Source organism: Hippopotamus amphibius, chromosome 8 (assembly GCF_030028045.1).
Source record: "Hippopotamus amphibius kiboko isolate mHipAmp2 chromosome 8, mHipAmp2.hap2, whole genome shotgun sequence".
In the NCBI taxonomy this organism is placed as follows: Eukaryota; Metazoa; Chordata; class Mammalia; order Artiodactyla; family Hippopotamidae; genus Hippopotamus; species Hippopotamus amphibius.
This window is the reverse complement of record NC_080193.1, coordinates 24277591-24297354: the sequence shown is the minus strand read 5'-3', so window position 1 is coordinate 24297354 and position 19764 is coordinate 24277591. Positions and strand designations below refer to the sequence as shown.

The window sequence follows — 19764 nt, the reverse complement described above, 5'->3', positions numbered from 1 at the left end:
ACTCTGTGACCAAACAACTCCATTTCTAGGAACTGACTCCAAAGATACACTTGGATATGAATACAAAACATATACTCAAGAATAAGCTCTGAGGGGCTTCCCTGGTGGCGTAGAAGTTGGGAGTCCACCTGCCAGTGCAGGGGACGTGGGTTTGAGCCCTGGTCCTGGAAGATCCCACATGCCACAGAGCAACTAAGCCTGTGGGCCACAACTGCTGAGCCTGCACTCCAGAGCCCTCAAGCCACAACTATTGAGCCCACATGCCACAACTACTGAGGCTCACGTGCCTAGAGACTGTGCTCCACAACAGGAGAGGCCACCACAATAACAAGCCTGTGCACCACAAAGAAGAGTAGCCCCCACTCTACGCAACTAGAGAAAGCCCGTGTGCAACAGCGAAGACCCAATGCAGCCAGGAAATAGAAAGAAAGAAGGAAGAAAGGAAGGAAGGAAGGAAGGAAGGAAGGAAGGAAGGAAGGAAGGAAGGAAGGAAGGAAGGAAGGAAGAAAGAAAAAGCATTGAGGCTGCAACTGAAGTAGTAAAAAGACTAACACTGACCTCAGTGTGCATCAGCAGGGGACCAGTTACCTTACGGTGCATACGGTAATCAAGCTCTGATGCCATGAAAAGAGTGCAGGTCACGGTGAAGTCATTTAGAACGAACTCCAAGACACATTGTTAATGAAAAGGGGACAAAGTGAAGAACACGTTGTGTCTATAGAGTATGGGTGCACAGAATATCTCTAGAAGGATACAGGGGAAATAGATAATAATGATTCTGTCTAAAGAGGACCAGGGACCAGGGTGGGGGAGAGATTATCTTTCCATCATGTACTCTTCAGCATGGCTGGATACTTTGACTAGATGCATATATTATCTTTTATAATTGTTTGAGGTGTGTGTGTGTGCATGTGAATATACAACCAATCCAACCAGGTTTCTTCCTTGATTAAAACCCTCAAGTGGGGACTTCCCTGGTGGCCCAATGGTTAAGACTCAGTGCTTCCACTGCAGGGGGCACAGGTTCGATCCCTGGTTGGAGAACAAAAATCCTGCATGCTGCACAGCACTGCCCCTCAAAAATTAAAAAAAAAAGAAAGAAAGAAAGAAAGAAGCAAAGAATCTCAAAGGGCTCGTAGCCAGCCCAACTGTCAACTCCATGAGAATGGAGCCTGGATCTGTCTTGCTTACTGAATAAATTAATGGCTGAGACTTTCCTGGTAGCGCAGTGGTTAAGAATCTGCCTGCCAATGCAGGAGACACAGGTTCAAGCCCTGCTGCAGGAAGATCCCACATGCCTCGGAGCAACTAAGCCCGTGCACCACAACTACTGAGCCCGAGTGCCTAGAGCCCACAAGTCACAACAAAAGAAGCCACCACAAGCAGTCAACGAAGACCTGAGGCAGCTAATTAATAAATAAATTTTTTAAAATAAATAAATAAAAATAAACTAATGGCTGAATGTGTCTCTGGGATCAAGTCCAAACGCCCTAGCCTAGCACACAGTGCCCTTCATAGCCTGTATCCCCTGCACGGCCAAGCACATCCCATTTTTGACATCCTTAGCTCCAGTCCTGCCCTTCCACCTGCAAGACACCCAACACATCATGCCTTCTGAGCCCCATGACCTTGCCCTGACATTCCCAATGCCAGCTCCCTTCCATAAAATCTGACAGCCCCTGCTTCCAACAGCCATCCCTCTAACTGTTTCCATTCTGCTCTGAACCCATCACTACTACCACAGTCTCTCTGGGCTGCACTTACATTAACAAGGCAGTCACATCGTACTTATATAACAGGGAAGAGCTAAATCGGACTCCATGTTGGATCTGTTTCTTTGACTTTAACCTTTGCTTTTCCCTGCTTTTTTTATTATAATCATACATGATGGCCTGCCTCAGGGAACACTGCCCCCTGCCTAAATGTTAAAAGAAAATGCCTCTGTTCAGCTCACAAGCAGACCATCTGCTCTGCCCACCTATGTAAATGGTTGCAGAAAAGAATAAATGAACATATACCCCCACCGAGGCTGGTCATTCCTGGAGATGTTTTGCAAGACTGATGGCCCTTTCACTTTACTTCCTCACAGCCTCTCCCTCTCTGCTTCTATAAAAGAAACTGGCATCCAGACCCCATAAGATGGTTTTTTAGAGACACTAGTCTGCCATCTTCTCGGTCTGCCAGCTTTCCAAATAAAGCTGTATTCCTTGCCTCAACACCTCGTCTCCAATTCATTGGCCTGTCATGCAGCAAGCAGAGTGAGCTTGGACTCGGTAACACTTAGAGTTCCTATTACAGAATCTAAAACCAGCAAGGACCTACTGTATAGCACAGGGAACTATACTTAATATCTTGTAATAACCTATAATGGAAAAGAATCTGAAAAAGAATATATATATAACTGAATCACTTTGCTGTATACCTGAAACTAACACAACATTGTAAATCAACTACACTTCAAAAAAAAAAATTGGAAAAAACAAGCAGAAAATCAGCACATAGGTGACAATCAAGGACACAAAATTATCCTTGAAAAATCTCTTAAATCATCCAGAAGGTACCACAGCACAAAGTTCAAACCCAACATAGCTACTCCCCCCAACCCCAGCAATAATGAAGATAGTTATTCTTTAGCTGAACACAAGACACATTAGGTGGCTTGCACTTAGGGGCAATAGTGTATCAAACGACAAGAGTAAACACAGAAGAATGAAGGATCTAGAACCTTTAAGCAAAATGACCATAAAACGACCAACTTGCTTACACTGTGGGAGCCTCCGGGGAACTCAGGTCCCCTGAAGACACATTAGATTCAAATCTTCGAGCCCACATCCACTCTGCGGAATGTGGTGAGAAGCATCCCCTACACTGTACGGGAATGATAAATTTCCTCTGTCTCTCTCTCTCTCTTTGTTTTCTCTGTTGTGCTGTAAATTAAGTGCACAAAGCTGCAGCTGTCATCGTACAAAGAAAGAAAAATTAAGGTCTGGAGACTTGAGTTGGCTTCTGCTGTGAAGCATATTGAGTATCTTGATCTTATCATTTCCACTGTTAATACTGATTTGATCACTGTCACCGCCCCACCCCCATCCCCCAGCTCCTTTGGAAATGCTGATGGCAACAAACAGCTAAGCAGAACCAGGAGAGAAGCCTGCAGGCAGTCTGGCTATCAGCCTAAAGATACATATCACACAAAAATGAGCAGGCAACGTGCTCCAGAGGATGGGTGAAATAACTGTTATTCCATCTTCTTAAAACTCTAAAATGAGAAGCCAAAAAAAAAAAAGGTGTTGATAAATGGAAAAGAGACAATTTTAATTCTATTTAGGAAATTGATACCTGAGAGGTTTCTGGCTGATGCAGAATCTATAGGGTAGGGCATATGGGATGCAGGTGGTTAGGTACAGATAACCACTCCCATTCCACGTTTTTCACCTATTAAACATATTTTCAAATGGCATTTCGATGCTAGCTTTATGATCTCATAAAGATTCCAAAACAGTTTTTTCTTTTAAATCTTAATTCTCTATGGACTGAGACAAGTCTTGTTTCTAGTTGACTTGTAATACCTTTAAATTGCTCTGTTCCTGTTCCTTCTAAAACCGAGCAGGACCCTGTGGGGCTCCTGGGCACGGGAGCCTTTCTGTTCAGCCTCCATGATCCTCCCTGAGTTCCAAAGGGCAGGTTCAAACAGACACTAATCAGGGAAGGGAGGGGATGCAGAGACAAGGGAGGAGCAGCCAAGACACAACAGTGCAGCCTTGGGGCAGGGTCCTGGTTCGAGATTACCTGAGGCCAAATTAAAGGACTGCAGGCCCTGCACACACCCTAATCCTATTGGCAACCCCGCCCTTGAACCATTGCTGTAAAACTCATCAAACTCCTGTGGGTTGAAACAGTTTCAAGGGCAGAAGCCTGCTGTGTCCCCCTTTGCCTGGCAAAGCAATAAAGCTACTCTTTTCTACTTTACCCAAAACTCTGTCTCTGAGATGCAATTCAGCACTGGTGCACAGAGGTCGAGCTTTCAGGCATCACTTCTGCAAGTGACAACTTGATACAACTCATAAATTACCTGAGCACCTTATCTGGCTTAAGGAAGGCTTTTTTTTTTTTTTTTTTTAATGAAAGCATCTCCAATAAAGTAAGAGACTTGAGCATGTTCTATGAATTGACTGAACCTCCTTGCACATCCCTATCTCAAAATTCAAAGATTTAGTGGGGCTCTAACTGCTTCCACCTGGCTGAAAGCCATCCTCTTTAACTGAGCGCACAAAAAAGCTTAACCATTTGTGTGTTTAGTTTATGTGAATTACCATAAACTATGATGCCTTGATGAAAGAAAAAAAAAAGATAGCAAGAGAAACTGATCCAGGGCAGGCAATATGAATTGCATTGCATTCCATTGCCATGAGCCCCTGCATAATCCTGAGATGGGAAACAGGAATCTAATATTCCTTAAGGCCATCCCACCCTGTGGGCCTCTGAGGGTGAGCAGCTGATCAGCCCAGTGCTTCTCACAGGACACTGCACCCACTGGCAGCTCACCCTGGGGGAATGTGGGGCAAAGGTACCTGTGTTGAACTGTGAAATTCAATATTTCCAGAATGTCTGATACGTTAAAAGAAATGATGCTTGTCCTGAATCAATGGTGGCACTCAGCAAGATGAAGGCCTTTGTTTGAATGCAATGCCCGCACGAACCCGTGAGACCCCGGTTTGGAAAGATAAACCGGACAGAACACTGACCCCCTTGCCTTTCTGTAAATGAAGTAACATAATCGTAACACATTTGCAGGACATGGTGTTACTGTGCCTATTATTTTTGTGGGTGCATTTTATAAACTGTAAAGTGTATCTACTTTTCTTTTTCCTTTAACTTTTTATTTTTTTATTTTGTACAATAAACTGCATATATTTAGAGTGTACAATTTGGTATCCCAATCTCCCAATTAATTCCTCCCCCAACCCTCCCCGCTTTCCCCACTTGGTGTCCATATGTTTGTTCTCTACATCTGGGTCTCTATTTCTGCCTTGCAAACTGCTTGATTTGTACCATTTTTCTATAGTCCACATATATGTGTTAATATACAATATTTGTTTTTCTCTTTCTGACTCACTTCACTCTGTATGACAGTCTCTAGGTCCATCCATGTCTCTACAAATGTCCCAGTTTCATTGCTTTTTACAGCTGAGTAATATTCCATTGCATATATGTACCACATCTTCTTTATCCATTCATCTGTTGATGGGCATTTAGGTTGCTTCCATGTCCTGGCTATTGTAAATAGTGCTGCAATGAATGTATCTACTTTTTTAATGCAATTCTAACGGGATTCCTGTACTCACGAAATTACTGTTAGGAAATCACTCTTTTTAAAAGAAAGCAAAAGTATAATCACAAAACAAGCAAAGCATCTAGATCAGGTCTGAAACCCAAATGTCTGCTGAGCTCAGACTGATGAACTAAATGAATGTGGAGTGCGGGTGGGGGTGGGGTGGGGACCATAATACATGAGGAGCCCTACACTAAACGGGAGAGACAGGTCCCATCTGTGGAGGTCAATCCTGTGTTGTCTAATAAGGCAAAGCGGGTTAACTGAGCACTGGAAACGTGGCAAGTCTGAACAGAGAGGTGCTGAGTGTAAAATAGACATACAGCTCATTTGTCATTTTTGTATTGATGACATGCTGAAATGGTATTTGGATATACTGAGTTCATGAGAATGTATTATTAAAATTAATTTGATCTGTTTCTTTCTGCTTTGTTTCAAGTGACTACTAGAACATTTTAAATGACTCATGTGACTCCTTTTATGTCTGGACACACTGGACTAAATCCTCTTCAGCTTTAGATAGCGGGTACCATGAAGATACCTTCTCATAGTGGCTGGTTCTGCCAATTTACCTAAAGGAGCCAGATATTTGAATTTCTATGAAAAAATTTCCCAATTTTAACTGCCTCCCCCAAGTTATTTCTTGCTCCTTCGATGCCAACAATAAATTTGTTATTCCCTTAAATCTTCAAAAGTTCAGAGGTCTGCCTTTCCCCTTTCCTTTACTGATAAGAATCAGTAAAACTTTCACTCTGAAACATGTCACCTCCATAGCATCCATTCTCATGTCCCTCCTTCCTGCAGCCTTTTATGTCCCTATCACTCATTTGAGCAGAAAGCACCCAACACCCAGATCCAACCAGAGCGCCCCACCTATGCACACTCCCAGTCCAGGGTATGCAACTTGGGACCTGGGGCTGCACTGTCAGACACTCACACTGGCTGTTTCCTGCTGAGCTTGAACTGGATGGATATAGGGTTGGGAGGTGCTGGCACAGAAAATCTGACAAGAATGGGAATTGGACCCAAGACACAGAGAGCAATTGACTCCTGTCCATATTATCTTAGCTGCAAAATCATGCCTGAAGCCTGCCCCCACCTCCAGACTTTTTATAGGATAAGCCGCTAAACCCCCTTCCTTGTCCAGGACGATTTTAGTTGGGTTTTCAGTGACCTTAGGCTGAAAATCTCTGCAATGATTATAGACCAGCAGCTTAGAGCCTTTCTTGTTCTACGTTGACCTAAAATCCAGCTGTCACATCTAGCTCCTCATAAGCTTATGAGAGTCTCAGACCACAGTGGTTCTTTCCCTCATGCCCCTCCATCCCTTCCAAGGCAACAGTCCTCTGACCTCAGAGGGTCCCAAAGCCCCTCCCTGTCCCCATTACTTGCTTGTAGAAAAAGGCTTTAGTCTCCTAGACCCTCCCTGGATTCCAGAGAGCTGATTCAAACAGTTATTAGTTAGGGAAGGGAGGGAACACAGAAACAGGAAAAGCTGTCAAGAAACAATAGTTCAAAAAACAAAATAAAAGAGAAAGGAAGGGAGGGAGGGAGGGAGAGAGGGAGGGAGGGAGAAAGAGAGGAAGGAATGGGGAGAGGTCATGAGGAGGGAGGTAAAAGAGGAGGAAGGAGGGAAGTAAAATGAACGTCTTCCATAAAAAGGGAAAAGAAAAGAGAAAAGAAAAGAACAAAACAAAAACAAACAAAAAAACCAAAAAGAAAATTAAAAAAAAAAAAGGAATAAAAGAAACAACAGTTCAGCAATAAAACAGAGTCCTACATCCTCCTGAAGTGATACACATAACAATCTGATACATTCCTTTGAGTTGTTCTGCAGGAACTAAGACCCCCACCCAGGTGGAGGATGGTGACTACATGCTGACCACAAGCATGTGGACCCCAGACTGCTTGGAAGGAGATGCTTGATGATTGATATTCCTGGAACATCACCCCGTTACCTCCCCACCAACCAATCAGAAGAAAGGGATGCACCCTGTAGCCCTCATCCCAAATGTTGCCTTTAAAAACTCCTCCCCGAAAACCATTGGGGAGTTCAGGTCCTTGGAGCATGAGCTGCCCATTCTCCTTGCTTGGTGCCTGCAATAAGCACTGTACTTTCCTTCATCACAACCTGGTGTCAGTAGATTGGCTTTGCTGTGCATTGGGCGAGGGGACCCAAGTTCAGTTCGGTAACACAGGAAAAGTGCCCAATGCTCACTCGGCAGCCGAAACCAGAGCCCAACAATCATCTCTTACATCTTCTCTCTCCACTGCTGCATCATCCCAGGTCCTTCCAAATCATTTTTGAGTCTATACTACCTCTTCCTGTGTCAGCCACCTCAGTCCCTAGGTCCGAAATCCTGTCAGCATTCAATCCAGCACCTTCACCCCTGTGGCAATGACAGGATTAGGCTCACGCCTGCCAGGCCAGCTACTCTCTCTTGCTGGCTCTTCAGCTGCCTCAGGTTCTCAACTCCACAAGCCCCTTCCTGCCTCGGGGCCTCTGCACATAAGGTCCCGTGGCCAGGAATGCTGTTCCCAACCTCTCTCCCTCTTCACCCAGCTAACCCACAGGTTTTAAGACCCAGCTCAAAAAGTTATTTCTCGGGACTTCCCTGGTGGCGCAGTGGTGGAGAATCCACCTGCCAATGCAGGGCACATGGTCTCGGAGGATCCCACATGCCAAGAAGCAACTAAACCCATGTACCACAACTACTGAGCCTGTGCTCTAGAGCCCTCGAGCCACAACTGTGGAGCCCGTGTGCCACAACTGCTGAAGCCGTGCACCTGCAGCCCATTCTCCACAATAAGAGAAGCCACCGCAAAGAGAAGCCTGTGCACTGCAATGAAGAGCAGCCCCTGCTCTCTGCAACTAGAGAAAGCCCAAGCAGCAATGAAGACCCAACGCAAACAAATGGGACCTATTTAAACTTAAAAGCTTTTACACAGTAAAGGAAACCATTAACAAGACAAAAAGAAAACCCTCAAAATGGGAGAAAATATCTGCAAAGGAAGCAACTGACAAAGGATTAATGTCCAAAATATACAAGTAGCTCATGCAGCTCAATATCAAAGGAAACGAACAACCCAATCAAAAAATGGGCAGAAGACATAGACATTTCTCCAAAGAAGACATACAGATGCCAACAGACACATGAAAAGATGCTCAACAGCACAAATTATGAGAGAAATGTAAATCAAAACTACAATGAGGTATCTCATACCAGTCAGAATGGCCATCCTCAAAATATTTACAAACAACAAATGCAGGAAAAGGTGTGGAGAAAAGGGAACCCTCATGTACCATTGTTGGGAATGCAAATCCATATGGCCACTATGGAGAACAGTACGGAGCTTCCTTAAAAAACTAAAAATAGAACTACCATATAACCCAGCAATCCCATTACATGGTATATAGCCTGAGAAAACCATAATTGAAAAAGTCACATGCACCCCAATATTCACTGCAGCACTATTTACAGTAGCTAAGACATGGAAGCAACCTAAATGCCCATCGACAGATGAGTGGATAAAGAAGATGCAGTACATATATAGAATGGAATATTACTCAGTCCTTAAAAAAAACAAGGTTGGGTCATTTGTAGAGATGTGGATGGACCTAGAGACTGTCATACAGAGTGAAGTGAGTCAGAAAGAGAAAAACAAATATCGTATATTAACACATATATGTGGACTATAGAAAAATGGTACGAATCAACCAGCTTGCAAGGAAAAAATAGAGACCCAGATGTAGAGAACAAACATATGGACACCAAGTGGGGAAAGCTGGGGAGGGCTGAGGGGAGGGTTGTGGGGGAATGAATTGGGAGATTCGGACACCAAATTGTACACTCTAAATATATGCAGTTTATTGTCTGTTAACTGTATCTCAATAAAAGTTCTAAAAAAAAAAAAAATCGATCACAGACCTAAATGTAAGAGCTAAAATAATAAACTCTTAGAAAAAAAAAAAAAGAAGAAGATGCAGTACATATATAGAATGGAATATTACTCAGCTCTTAAAAAAAATGAGGTTGGGTCATTTGTGGAGATGTGGATGGACTTAGAGACTGTTATACAGAGTGAAGTAATTCAGAAAGAGAAAAATAAACACCATTTATTAACGAATATATTTGGAATCTAGAAAAATGGTATAGTTGATTTATTTGCAAAGCAGAAATAGAGACACAGACATAGAGAATAAATGTATGGATACCAAGGAGGAAAGAGAGGGTCAGAGGAATTTGGAGATTGGGGTTGACACATATACATTATTGTTACTGTGTACAAAATAGACAACTAATGAGAACATACTCTATCCACAGGGAACTCTGTTTAATGCACTGTGGTGACCTAAACGGGAAGGAAATCCAAAAGAGAGGGGAGATATGCATATATATAAATGATTCATTTTACTATACAGTAGAAAATCACATATTGTAAAGCAAATATACTCCAATAAAAATTAATTTAAAAAAAACACTCAATGCAGACAATAAATAAATAAATACATTTTTTTTTTTTTTTAAAGTTTTTTCTCATACGCAAGTGTTCATGAAGGCCCAATTCATAGCAACCAGTAAGTGGAAACAACCCAAATGTCCTTCCACTGCTGGATGGACAAGCAAAATGTGATATGTCCATCAATGGAATATATTATTCAGCTATAAAAGAATTAAGTACTGATGCATTATGCAGAGTCCTCAAAAAGGACCACATAAGATGTCCAGAACAGGCAAATCCATGGGGACAGAAAGATTAGTGGATGCCCGGAGCTGGGGGAGGGTGGATGCGGTGTAACAGCTCATGGGTCTGGGGTGCCATTTGAGATGGATGAAAATGTTCTGAAATTAGACAGTGGCAACGGTTGTGTGACTTTATGAATATACTAAAACCCACTGAATTGGACGCTTTCAAAGGGTGAATTTTATGGTATGTGAATTATATCTCAATAAAAAAACTATGAGAAAGACAAAGCTATTTCTCAGGGGAGCCTCCCAGACCCCGCTAGGACTGGGTCTGTCCTTTGAATATACTCCTACCACCCAGTACTTCTTCCTAGCACTGATCATATTGTAATTAAATAATCTGTGTAATTGTATGTTCGTGCTACAATGCTGGAACCTTCTTTCAAATGGCAGGGCTCAGCCCTGAGCTGCTGTGCTAAAAATCCTCTGGCTGAATGGCTGCAGGCTTCTGCAGGGCTCACCTGTCCTTCCCTGGCTCCACGCACAGGGCTTTCGCAGTACTGTGCCCACTGGGGATGGTCAATAATAAATATTTGCCAAATGAAAACAATAACCAGCGATGATTATATCCGGGGGCAGGGGGAGGAAAAAGCCTCTTCCCACTGACAATGTGCATTTGCAGTTTCTGAAACCAAGCAGGACCCTGTGGGGCTACTGGGCACGAAAGCCTTTCTGTGTCCCCCATTTCTTGTTTGCAGGAAATAGGCTTCATTCAGCCTCCATGACCTTCCCTGAGTTCCAAAGGGTAGGTTTAAACAGGTGCTAATCAGGGAAGGGAGGGGATGCAGAGACAAGGGAGGAGCAGCCAAGAAACAATAGTGCAGAAGGGTGGGATGAATGCGGAGATTGATTTATAAACACTATTGATACTATGTATAAAATAGGCAACTAATGAGAACCTACTGTATAGCACAGGGAACTCTACTCAATGCTCTGTGGTGACCTAAATGGGGAGGATATCTAAAAAAGAGGGAATATATGTATATGTACAACTGATTCACATTGCTGTATAGCAGAAACTAACACAACATTGTAAAGCAACTATACTCCAATAAAAATTAATAACAAAAAAAAGAAACTATAGTGCAGCCTTGGGGCAGGGTCCTGGCTCCCCCTCAAGGGATACACAAAACAATATCTTTGAGCTCTTCTGCAGAACTAAAATCCCTAATGAATGGAAGAAGCTAACTACTGGATGAAGCAGCAGTTTTCATTCCAGAGAGAAGGTCACAATTTGATAACCTTGAGAACCGAGAACTGCAGAAGCTCATCAGAGGACCACCGGAGGCCAAAGTAAAGGAGTGCAGGCCCTGCACACACCCTAATCCTTATCAGCAACCCCGCCCTGGAACCATTGCTATAAAACTCCTCAGGGACTTCCCCCATGGTCCAGTGGTTAAGACGCTGCACTTCCAGTGCAGGGGGGCATGGGTTCCGTCCCTGGTTGGGGGAACTAAGATCCTGCATGCTGGTGGCTCGGCCAACAACAACAACAACAAAAAACCCCAAAAAACTCCTCACCAATCCCCCTGGGTTGGGACACACAGTTTTCAAGGGCATGAGACTGGCAAAGCAATAAAGCTATTCTTTCCTACTTCATCCAAAACTCTGTTTCCAAGGTTTGATTCAGCACCGGTACACAGAGGCTAAGTTTTCGGCCATCATTTCCTTGGTGTCTTCTAAAGAAAAAGCAGAAAGCTTGAAAAGGCTCAGGCTTTTTTCCTTCCCAAATGCTTGGTGCTCACAGCAGAATTCAGACTTAGACCAACAGAAGGCAGCTGGGCAGTAGGGTCAGGGCTGCACTGGATGCCATGATAAACAACGCCCGCCTTCCTTGCTTTTTTTTTTTTCTCCTCTTTCCAGTGACTTTCCACAAAGCCTTGTTTGCTTCTGTTATCTAAAGTGCTTCCCACTCAAATAAAAACACTTTTACACATCATGTTCCCGGTGGCGGAAGAGAACACACAGTCACACCCCCTGCACAAAGTCTGGCTTTCAACGTGGGGACACTGCATTCACTCTGGTGCCAGGGTGCTCGTACAAATGCTGACTTTCAGGACTCCCTACTCTGGACATAGGAAGCCTCAATCCTTCACCACCTTTTCTTCTTTTCCATCTCTCTCTTTCTTTTCCTTTTCTTTTTTCTTTTTCTTTTCTTTTTTTTTTTTTTGCCAAGATGCAAGGCTTACAGGATCTTAGTTCCCCAACCAGGGACTGAACCTGGGCCCCCTACAGTGAAAGTTTGGAATCCGAACCACTAGACCACTAGAGAATTCCCTTCTTTTCCTGCATTTCCCTAACCCTTAGCAAGGCTGCACAAAAACTCTAGATGTGAGACCTAGTAATCTAGTGGGTCTCTGATAGTCTGGTTGAGAACAGGGGTCCGCAGGCCTTCTCTGGAAATGGCCAGAGAGTAAAGACCTTTGGGTTTGGAAGTGGATGATTTCTGGCCAACCACTCAGCTCTGCTGTTTATTTTGGCCTAACAGGAGGTGCCCTTTGAAACTCTGATCTTCTGTTACTTTGTCACTAAAGCAATGGTGTGACATTTTTTGTTTTTACATCCGTGACTTGTGCAATTTAAATTTCGACCTTTACTCTTAGGAATTGACTCCAACCCATTCGTCTGACTCAGAGGATCCTCAAGATTACCGGGTTCTTCTGGAAATTGTTGACAGCCCCAGGGGAGTAGAGATGGGTGGGCGATCATGGGTCCCCTCCCTGGAACTGACTCTGCTAGCCACAGCTGGCTTCCAGCTGAGCCAGGTGACACCACGGGGACACGGGCCAAATAGAGACGCAGACAGTGAGGCTGCTGGGCAGGCCAGGCTCCCCGATTCTCGTCCACACAGGGACGCACATAACCATGCCAGCAAACCACATACCCCAAACCTGGCTCCTTCCTTCCTTCCTTCCTTTCTTTCTTTTTTAAAATTTATTTATTTACTTATTTCTTTTTGGCTGTGTTGGGTCTTCATTGCTGCGCATGGGCTTTCTCTAGTTGTGGCGAGCGGGGGCCACTCTTCGTTGTGATGCACGGGCTTCTCATTGCAGCGGCTTCTCTTAGTGCATGGGCTCTCAGGCACTCGGGCTTCAGTAGTTGCAGGTCATGGGCTCAGTAGTTGTGGTGCACAGGCTTAGTGGCTCCGTGGCATGTGGGATCTTCCTGACCCAGGGATCGAACCTGTGTCCCCTGCATTGGCAGGTGGATTCTTAACCACGGCTCCACCAGGGAAGCCCCCCCTGGCTCCTTCTTTCTGACATGCTGTATGCTAGTGAACAAAACCTCTGATACAGTTTTCTAATGTTTATAGGACTTAGGATACAATACCAGAGAGTAGGTCCTGATCAGGGTATTTAAAATTCTAGCAAACAGCCCCTGGGTTAGAAGGGAAAGTTACCTGACCCATGGCAGACTGATTAACCTGAAGGATGTATAAGGTGCCACACAGACAAGAGAACAGTCGCTCTCCAGTTATCAAACCCCAGACAAATACTCCCACCAAACACCTTCTCCATCACCTACACCTTCTAAAAAACTCCTAGACAGCAGAGGCCCAAACCTACTACAAAGACCCCTATATACCCAGCTTCCCCTGGTTTTCTCTTAGTATTTTCCTTCTATAATGAAGGAAGTTGTGGATTTTTTTTTCCTTCACTCCTGATGAAGTTAATTTGTAGGTCAGGACCCACAAAGTTGAGGCCACGCCATGGCTTGGCTGACGTCACGCATCTCAACCTAAGTGAGACTGTGCTACAGGGACAGGCTTCACGGTCAAGGAAACTGAATATACCTCAGTCACGATGCTCTGACTCAGCTTCAGCTGGGTCCCTGACCCTAGAAAATAGGGCCTGCTACCTTGTAAGAAATCCCCGACAGCCTGGTTAGTCATGCCCTGTTTCCATGCTGTTGCTTCTAAGATTCTATAAAACTCACTCTCACCCAAAATCCCTCGGAAGAGGGCTAGACTGCTTGGGAGGTGCTCACCCCACAATTCATGGACTATTTTCCCTTGAATAAAGGTTGTCAAGGGACTTCCCTGGTGGCACAGTGGTTAAGAATCCGCCAGCCAATGCAGGGGACACGGGTTTGAGCCCTGGGCCAGGAAGATCCCACAAGCCATGGAGCAACTAAGTCCGTGAGCCACAATTATTGAGCCCGCGTGCTACAACTACTGAAGCCCATGCGCCTAGACCCTGTGCTCCACAACAAGAGAAGCTACGGCAATGAGAAGCCCGTGCACCACAACGAAGAGTAGCCCCTGCTCTCCGCAACCAGAGAAAGCCCGTGTGCAGCAATGAAGACCCAATGCAGCCAATAAATAAATAAATAAATTTATTTTTTAAAAAAAGGCTGTTAAACTCATTACTAACTTGTTTTCCCTTGAATAAGGGACATCAGAGTCATTACTAAATTGTATGTGTTTTGTTTTTTGACACAGCCCACATTCCCTCGCCAAGCCCTGTGCATTTTACTTCTTAAATATGTCACTTCCAGTGGCACCCCCCCCGCCACTGTCCTAACCCGTCCCTCAGGCTGCAGCTCAAACCCTCTTCGACGACATATAAATCTGATAGCGTGTGTCGACTTAAAAAAAATTGGACAACGTGAGAGTTGCAAGTTGAGTTTATTTGGGGCAAAATGAGGACTGCAGCCCGGGAGACAGCATCCCAGATAGCTCTGAGAAACTGTTCCCAAGAGGCAGGGGGGAAGATTAGTATATGTGTATTCTTGGTAAAGGAGTACATGTAATCAAATATATGTTTTTATAGGGGATTTCTGCCAGTCGCGAGGAGCAGACGTCACCCTGTAGGGATTTAGTGCTTTCCTAGATATGAGAAGGTGCAAGGGTTGGGCTCATAAAATCAGCTCCTGAAAACATCTAACTATCTGAAGACCTGTTCCGCCCATTTTCCAAAGCACAGAGTGCCTCATTCCTGGTCTCCACCCTGAATTCCCTTCAGGGGAGGTCGACAGCCAGCAGCTGCAGCAGCACGTGGGATTTAATCCTTGTAGTAGAGGCAGATGGCAAGTGCCCATGGCAAGTGCCAATTTATAGTTGACACGTGTCACAGTTTTCCCCTGTGCCTGGCACAAAACCGCAGGTCCTGTGTGACTCCTGTCCTGTCTGCCTCTCCAGCCCCAGCTGCTCACTCCACCAAGACTGGGTTTTGTCACCACTGACAATCTGAGCTCGTTCGATGTTAGTCATGGGGCGTCCTGTGCACGGGCAGGTGTTTAGCAGCAACCCTGGCCTCCACCCACTGGATGCCAGGGGACGTCCCAAATGTGACAACCAAAGATGTCTCCAGGTACTGCTCCATGTCCCCTGGGGGCAAAATCGCTCCTGCCTCCTTCCTCCTTCTCACATCCTCTCGGCCTCTGCCCCCACCAAGAATCACTGACCTATGGGAATTCCCTGGTGGTCCAGGGGTTAGGACTCAGCACTTCCACTGCAGGGGGCACGGGTTCGATCCCTGGTTGGGGAACTAAGATCCCACATGCCTCGCAGGGCAGCCAAAAAAAAAACACTGACCTAGAACATTCTATACTGCTCAGTCCACACAACTCAGTTCTGAAAGGAATCAGCTCTTTCCCACCCGCTGCCCCTCTGCCCCCCGAGACACCCCTCCTCACACTAACCCTTCCCTGCCTCGCCAACTAAGGCTCATATGCTCACAAATAGCCCACGTTTATTCAGCGCGTTCTAAGCACCAAGCCCTGTTTAAAAATGAATTAACTTCTTTGATCTTCCTAACAAGACTATGAGGCAGGTCTGAGCGGCAGTTACGTAACCTGGCCTAGATCTTAGCGACTTTAAGCAGGGAAGCCCGCACATGAAGGCAGGAGGCCTGCTCTAGAGCTTGTGTTTTTCTAACAGTTTGCGATGCCTGAACCATCCCACGTCTAGCCTGGGATGATTCCCCAGAGCATCCTGTACATCCCGTCTGTACAGATGTGCCCATCACAAGTCAGCATCACTATTTATGTGTCTGGTGTTCGTTCACAACCACGAGCTTGAGTGTGCAAGGATGGGCACGTTTCTTCTTTTTTTAAGTCCATTATTATCTAACTCAGACACCCTCCCCTGCTAGACTGATGGGAACCCTGATCTTACTCATGTGGGGAGGGGGGCTCCCTCCCCCACCGCCCAGAGTCCATTGAGGGTCGCAGGGGTCTCCCTCAGAGAAAGTTTGAACCTCTGGTTCCCACTGTTTCCTGGTAATTGGCTCTCAGGGAAGTCTGTCACCATGGAAACCTCCCTCCCCTCCCCTTTGGGACACCCAGCATCATTTCCTCAAGGAAGGTAGGCTTTCACAAGCCAGAAGATGTCTTCTAGCGACTTCTGCTTTTCCATTTTTCTCCCCCTAGCAATCCTTCCTGCTTGAAGGGGAGACCAAAGCCTGGCTCTGAAGAGAGAGCAAAGCACAAAGAACAATCTTTATTCTGTGTCACCCAGGAAAACAAAGAACAAAGTAACTAAAGGGCCCTGCACCCCTGCTGAATGTCTGCGGAAGTGCCTACTTGGTTCCCTGGGGGCCCTTTGGTGGGTGCGGGCCTTTGGAAGGTTTGGGCTCCTCCGTATAGCTCAAGCGAGGAGCGGAGTGTTAAAGAATAGATGTTCTGTCCAGTTTCAGCAGCATGAACTATGGGTGCAGGCTCCGCTGCGCTGGCCTCTCTCTCTCTGACCTCCCTTCCTCGCCACAGTCCGGAGAGCACGGCCTTCTTTCTGTTTCTCAAGTCTGTCAAGCCTGCTCCGGCCCCAGGACCTGTGTTCGTGCTATTATCCTATCCCGGGACCATCCATCCTTCCAGATCCCTGAGTGGCTGCCTCCTTCGGTCACTGAGGCCTTTGCCTGAATGTCACCTCCTCAGAGACCCCCCCGCCCGAGGCCACAGCCCCAATCATCTCCTTTATTTCTGGTTAATCCTGCAATCTCTCTCTCCCCCACTGGAATGTGTTTCCTGGCTGTTCAGGTCCAAATGGGTGATGGCTGGGGCTCCCCTGGTGGTCCAGTGGCTAAAACTCTGCACTTCCACTTCAGGGGGCACGGGTTTGATCCCTGATGGGGGAACTAAGATCCCGCATGCCACACAGCCTGCCAAAAAAAAAGGGCATGGGGGGGAGGGGAGCATAGCTGCCCTCCAGATGAGTGATGGCAGTGCCACTGACTTAAGATAAACCTGTGCAGTGAAAATCCTCATGGGAAAAACCTAACCATGAACTTCAGAAGACTGACCTGTCCTGTCGGTCAGTCTCACTGATGCTCTTTAGGAGAACTAACACATTTGAGGAGAAAGGGACGTGAAAGCCTAGATGTAGCCCCAATCACTCATTTGGATGATGAGGAAGCAGGCCCACAGAGGGGAAGTCAATTGAGAAATGTCATGAAGCAAGTCAGTTTGCTTAAAAAAAAAAAAAAAAAGGTGCTATGAAACTTCAGGCACTAATCAGCTCCCTCCCTGCCCTGAGGGCTTACCTTCCAGCAAGGAGAAGAGAAAAAGTAGAGGAGTAAACCTAGAAAACAAGATAACTGCAGAAAAAGATAAATGTTAAGAAGATAATCAGGCAGGGAGAATGGGAAGGTGGGAATAACGGGGGGGGGGGGGGGGGGGGAGGGAGACACAGGCTACTTCGTGTTTTGTTTAGCCACGCTGCGCGGCGTGTGGGATCTTCATTCCTCGCCCAGAAATCGAACCCGGGCCGCTTGCAGTGGAAGCACAGAGTCTTAACCACTGGACCGCCAGGAAAGTCCAAGAAAAGGCTACTTTGGATGGCAGGACCAGCATAACACCGGTTTGTACTTTTGCTGCGCCTTCTGCCTGGAAATCCTGGTCCATCCCCACCCCTGCCCCCGCCAGGCCGCCTCAGCTTCAAGGGACCCTCCTCGCAGCCAGGATTCTGCGCAAATGTCACTCTAACAGGGAGGCCTCCCCGCAGCATCCTGCGTGAAACAGCACACGCGCACAAGCGGCCCCTCGCCTGTGTGCGCACAGCGGTCTATAGGTATCACTGTATATTGATACCCATATGTTTGTATTCTTTCTCTCCCGTCCCCGTTGATATGCCGCGCCCCAAAGCCGCGACTTCGCGTTCTGTTGTTGTCTCCCCAAACCTAGGGCGCTTACCATGAATAAGGGAGCACCCCTGAAGACGGCCCCGCCGAGATGCGCGCGGAGAGCGCCGAGCAGCCTCCGCCGCGCTGCCTGACTCGCGGGGCCGCCCCGGCACTGGGCTCCAGCGGCATCACCGGCCGATCGGTCTCGGGGGCGCGTTAGGACCGGAGCTCCAGGCGGCGCCCGGGCATCCGCGCAGGAGCCGGGCCCGCGCGCCCCCGGACCCCGCGCGCGCCGACCGGTCCGTTTGGGCGCGCGGTTCGGGGAAGCCTGGACGATCCCCACCCCCCGCCCCCGCCCGGTGCCCCCGCCGAGACCCGGGCCGCCGCCGCACCTACCGGACACGCTGGGCCGTGATGGCGTTGCCCGTGTGCTGCCGGAGGACCGCCAGGAACAGGAGCCGCATGGCGCCGCCGCCGCCCGGCCATCCACCATCCGCCGAGGCCGAGGCCGGGCCCGGGGCGGGGGCGGGGACGCGGACCTGGGCGTCCGGGCGGCGGGCGGCTGGGCTCCTTCAGTCCGCCCGCCGCTCCCCAGGCCGCACCCGCGCTCTCCGGTTCCGGCGCCTAGGGTCCGGGGCGCGCGAGGCGGCGAGGGGGCGCGTGTCCCGCGGGAGGGGGGGCGGGGCGCAGGGCCCCTCCCACGGGCCCAGCACCAGGGAATCCTCGGGCCCCCTCCATGGGAACTAGAAGAGACTCCTCCGGGGATCCCGGAGTGGCCACAGGTCTGCTTCAATGGGGACTGTAACCAGAGGTGATTTCGGGTCCCTCCCCACGGAGACGAGGGGTGGGTGGCCAGAATCACCTCCCACAGGGACCAGGGTTGGCCACAGGTTCCCCACCACACACACACACACTCTCAGAGGAACCACGGTAGCTGCGCGTGGCTCCCATGGGGACCAGGGGCCTGCGGGTCCCTTTCCACGGGGACCGGGCACAGGGCTGATGGCTGATTCCCTCCCACAGGCACCAGAGGAGGCCATGGGTGGGGGACCAAGGGGACCAGTGTCCATTCCCATGGGTACCACCACCACGGATTTCTGACATTTCTTGAAAATGAGAGCTCTGGCAATAGTAAGGCCGTCATTCCCACAATAGGCCGAGCTAAGAAGCAGCTGCCTCCTTTAGAGGTGTTAAGAGAGAAACTGAGGAATATTTAGAATTTAAGTTTGAGCAAAAATTTTTTATTCCAATTGGGTAGCACAGAACCGGAAGTGGCCAGGAGGGCCCCACAGACAGGAGCTACAGAGAGGCTTTCATACCTAAAAGGCAGAAGCAAAGTAAGGAAATTATTGATTGGATGAAGCTGAAAGCCTAGTTGGCTCTTTATGATTGGTTGTCCTTAGGTTTCGATTCTGTAACCTCAAGGCATTCACAGCTTGGGTTTTGGTTTGATTAAGGAAGCACCAGGGCATTTTATCCCCCGCAGGCCTCCTCCTTTAACAGATGGGACCTGAGCTCCCCAGTTTACCGCAGTGGTAGTAGGTGCATTTCAATTCCTTTGTGAGCTCAGTCTGTACTCCTGTTGTTATAAGAAGCTGAAGTTTATATCTTGACTCCATAGTCA

The 19764-nt window shown here is 47.3% G+C and overlaps 1 protein-coding gene across 8 annotated transcripts in view; it reads right to left on the bottom strand.

Annotated features, from left to right (window-relative positions):
• The window catches only part of GLT1D1 (glycosyltransferase 1 domain containing 1), a 103790-nt gene extending 84971 nt beyond the window's left edge, over positions 1 to 18819 (bottom strand). For 5 of the 8 annotated variants that reach the window (XR_009055185.1, XR_009055186.1, XM_057746614.1 and 2 more), the window contains exon 1: positions 18211 to 18350. Coding sequence is in view for 5 of the 8 variants with exons in the window: in XM_057746614.1 (XP_057602597.1) it covers positions 18211 to 18329 (119 nt within the window). In the remaining 3 variants the exon portion in view is untranslated. Of the gene's footprint in view, positions 1 to 3569; positions 3668 to 18210; positions 18351 to 18536 lie in introns of those variants that run through there. The other 3 variants (XM_057746618.1, XM_057746617.1, XM_057746615.1) reach the window with 3 other exon arrangements.
• Between the last annotated feature and the right edge of the window lie 945 nt (positions 18820 to 19764).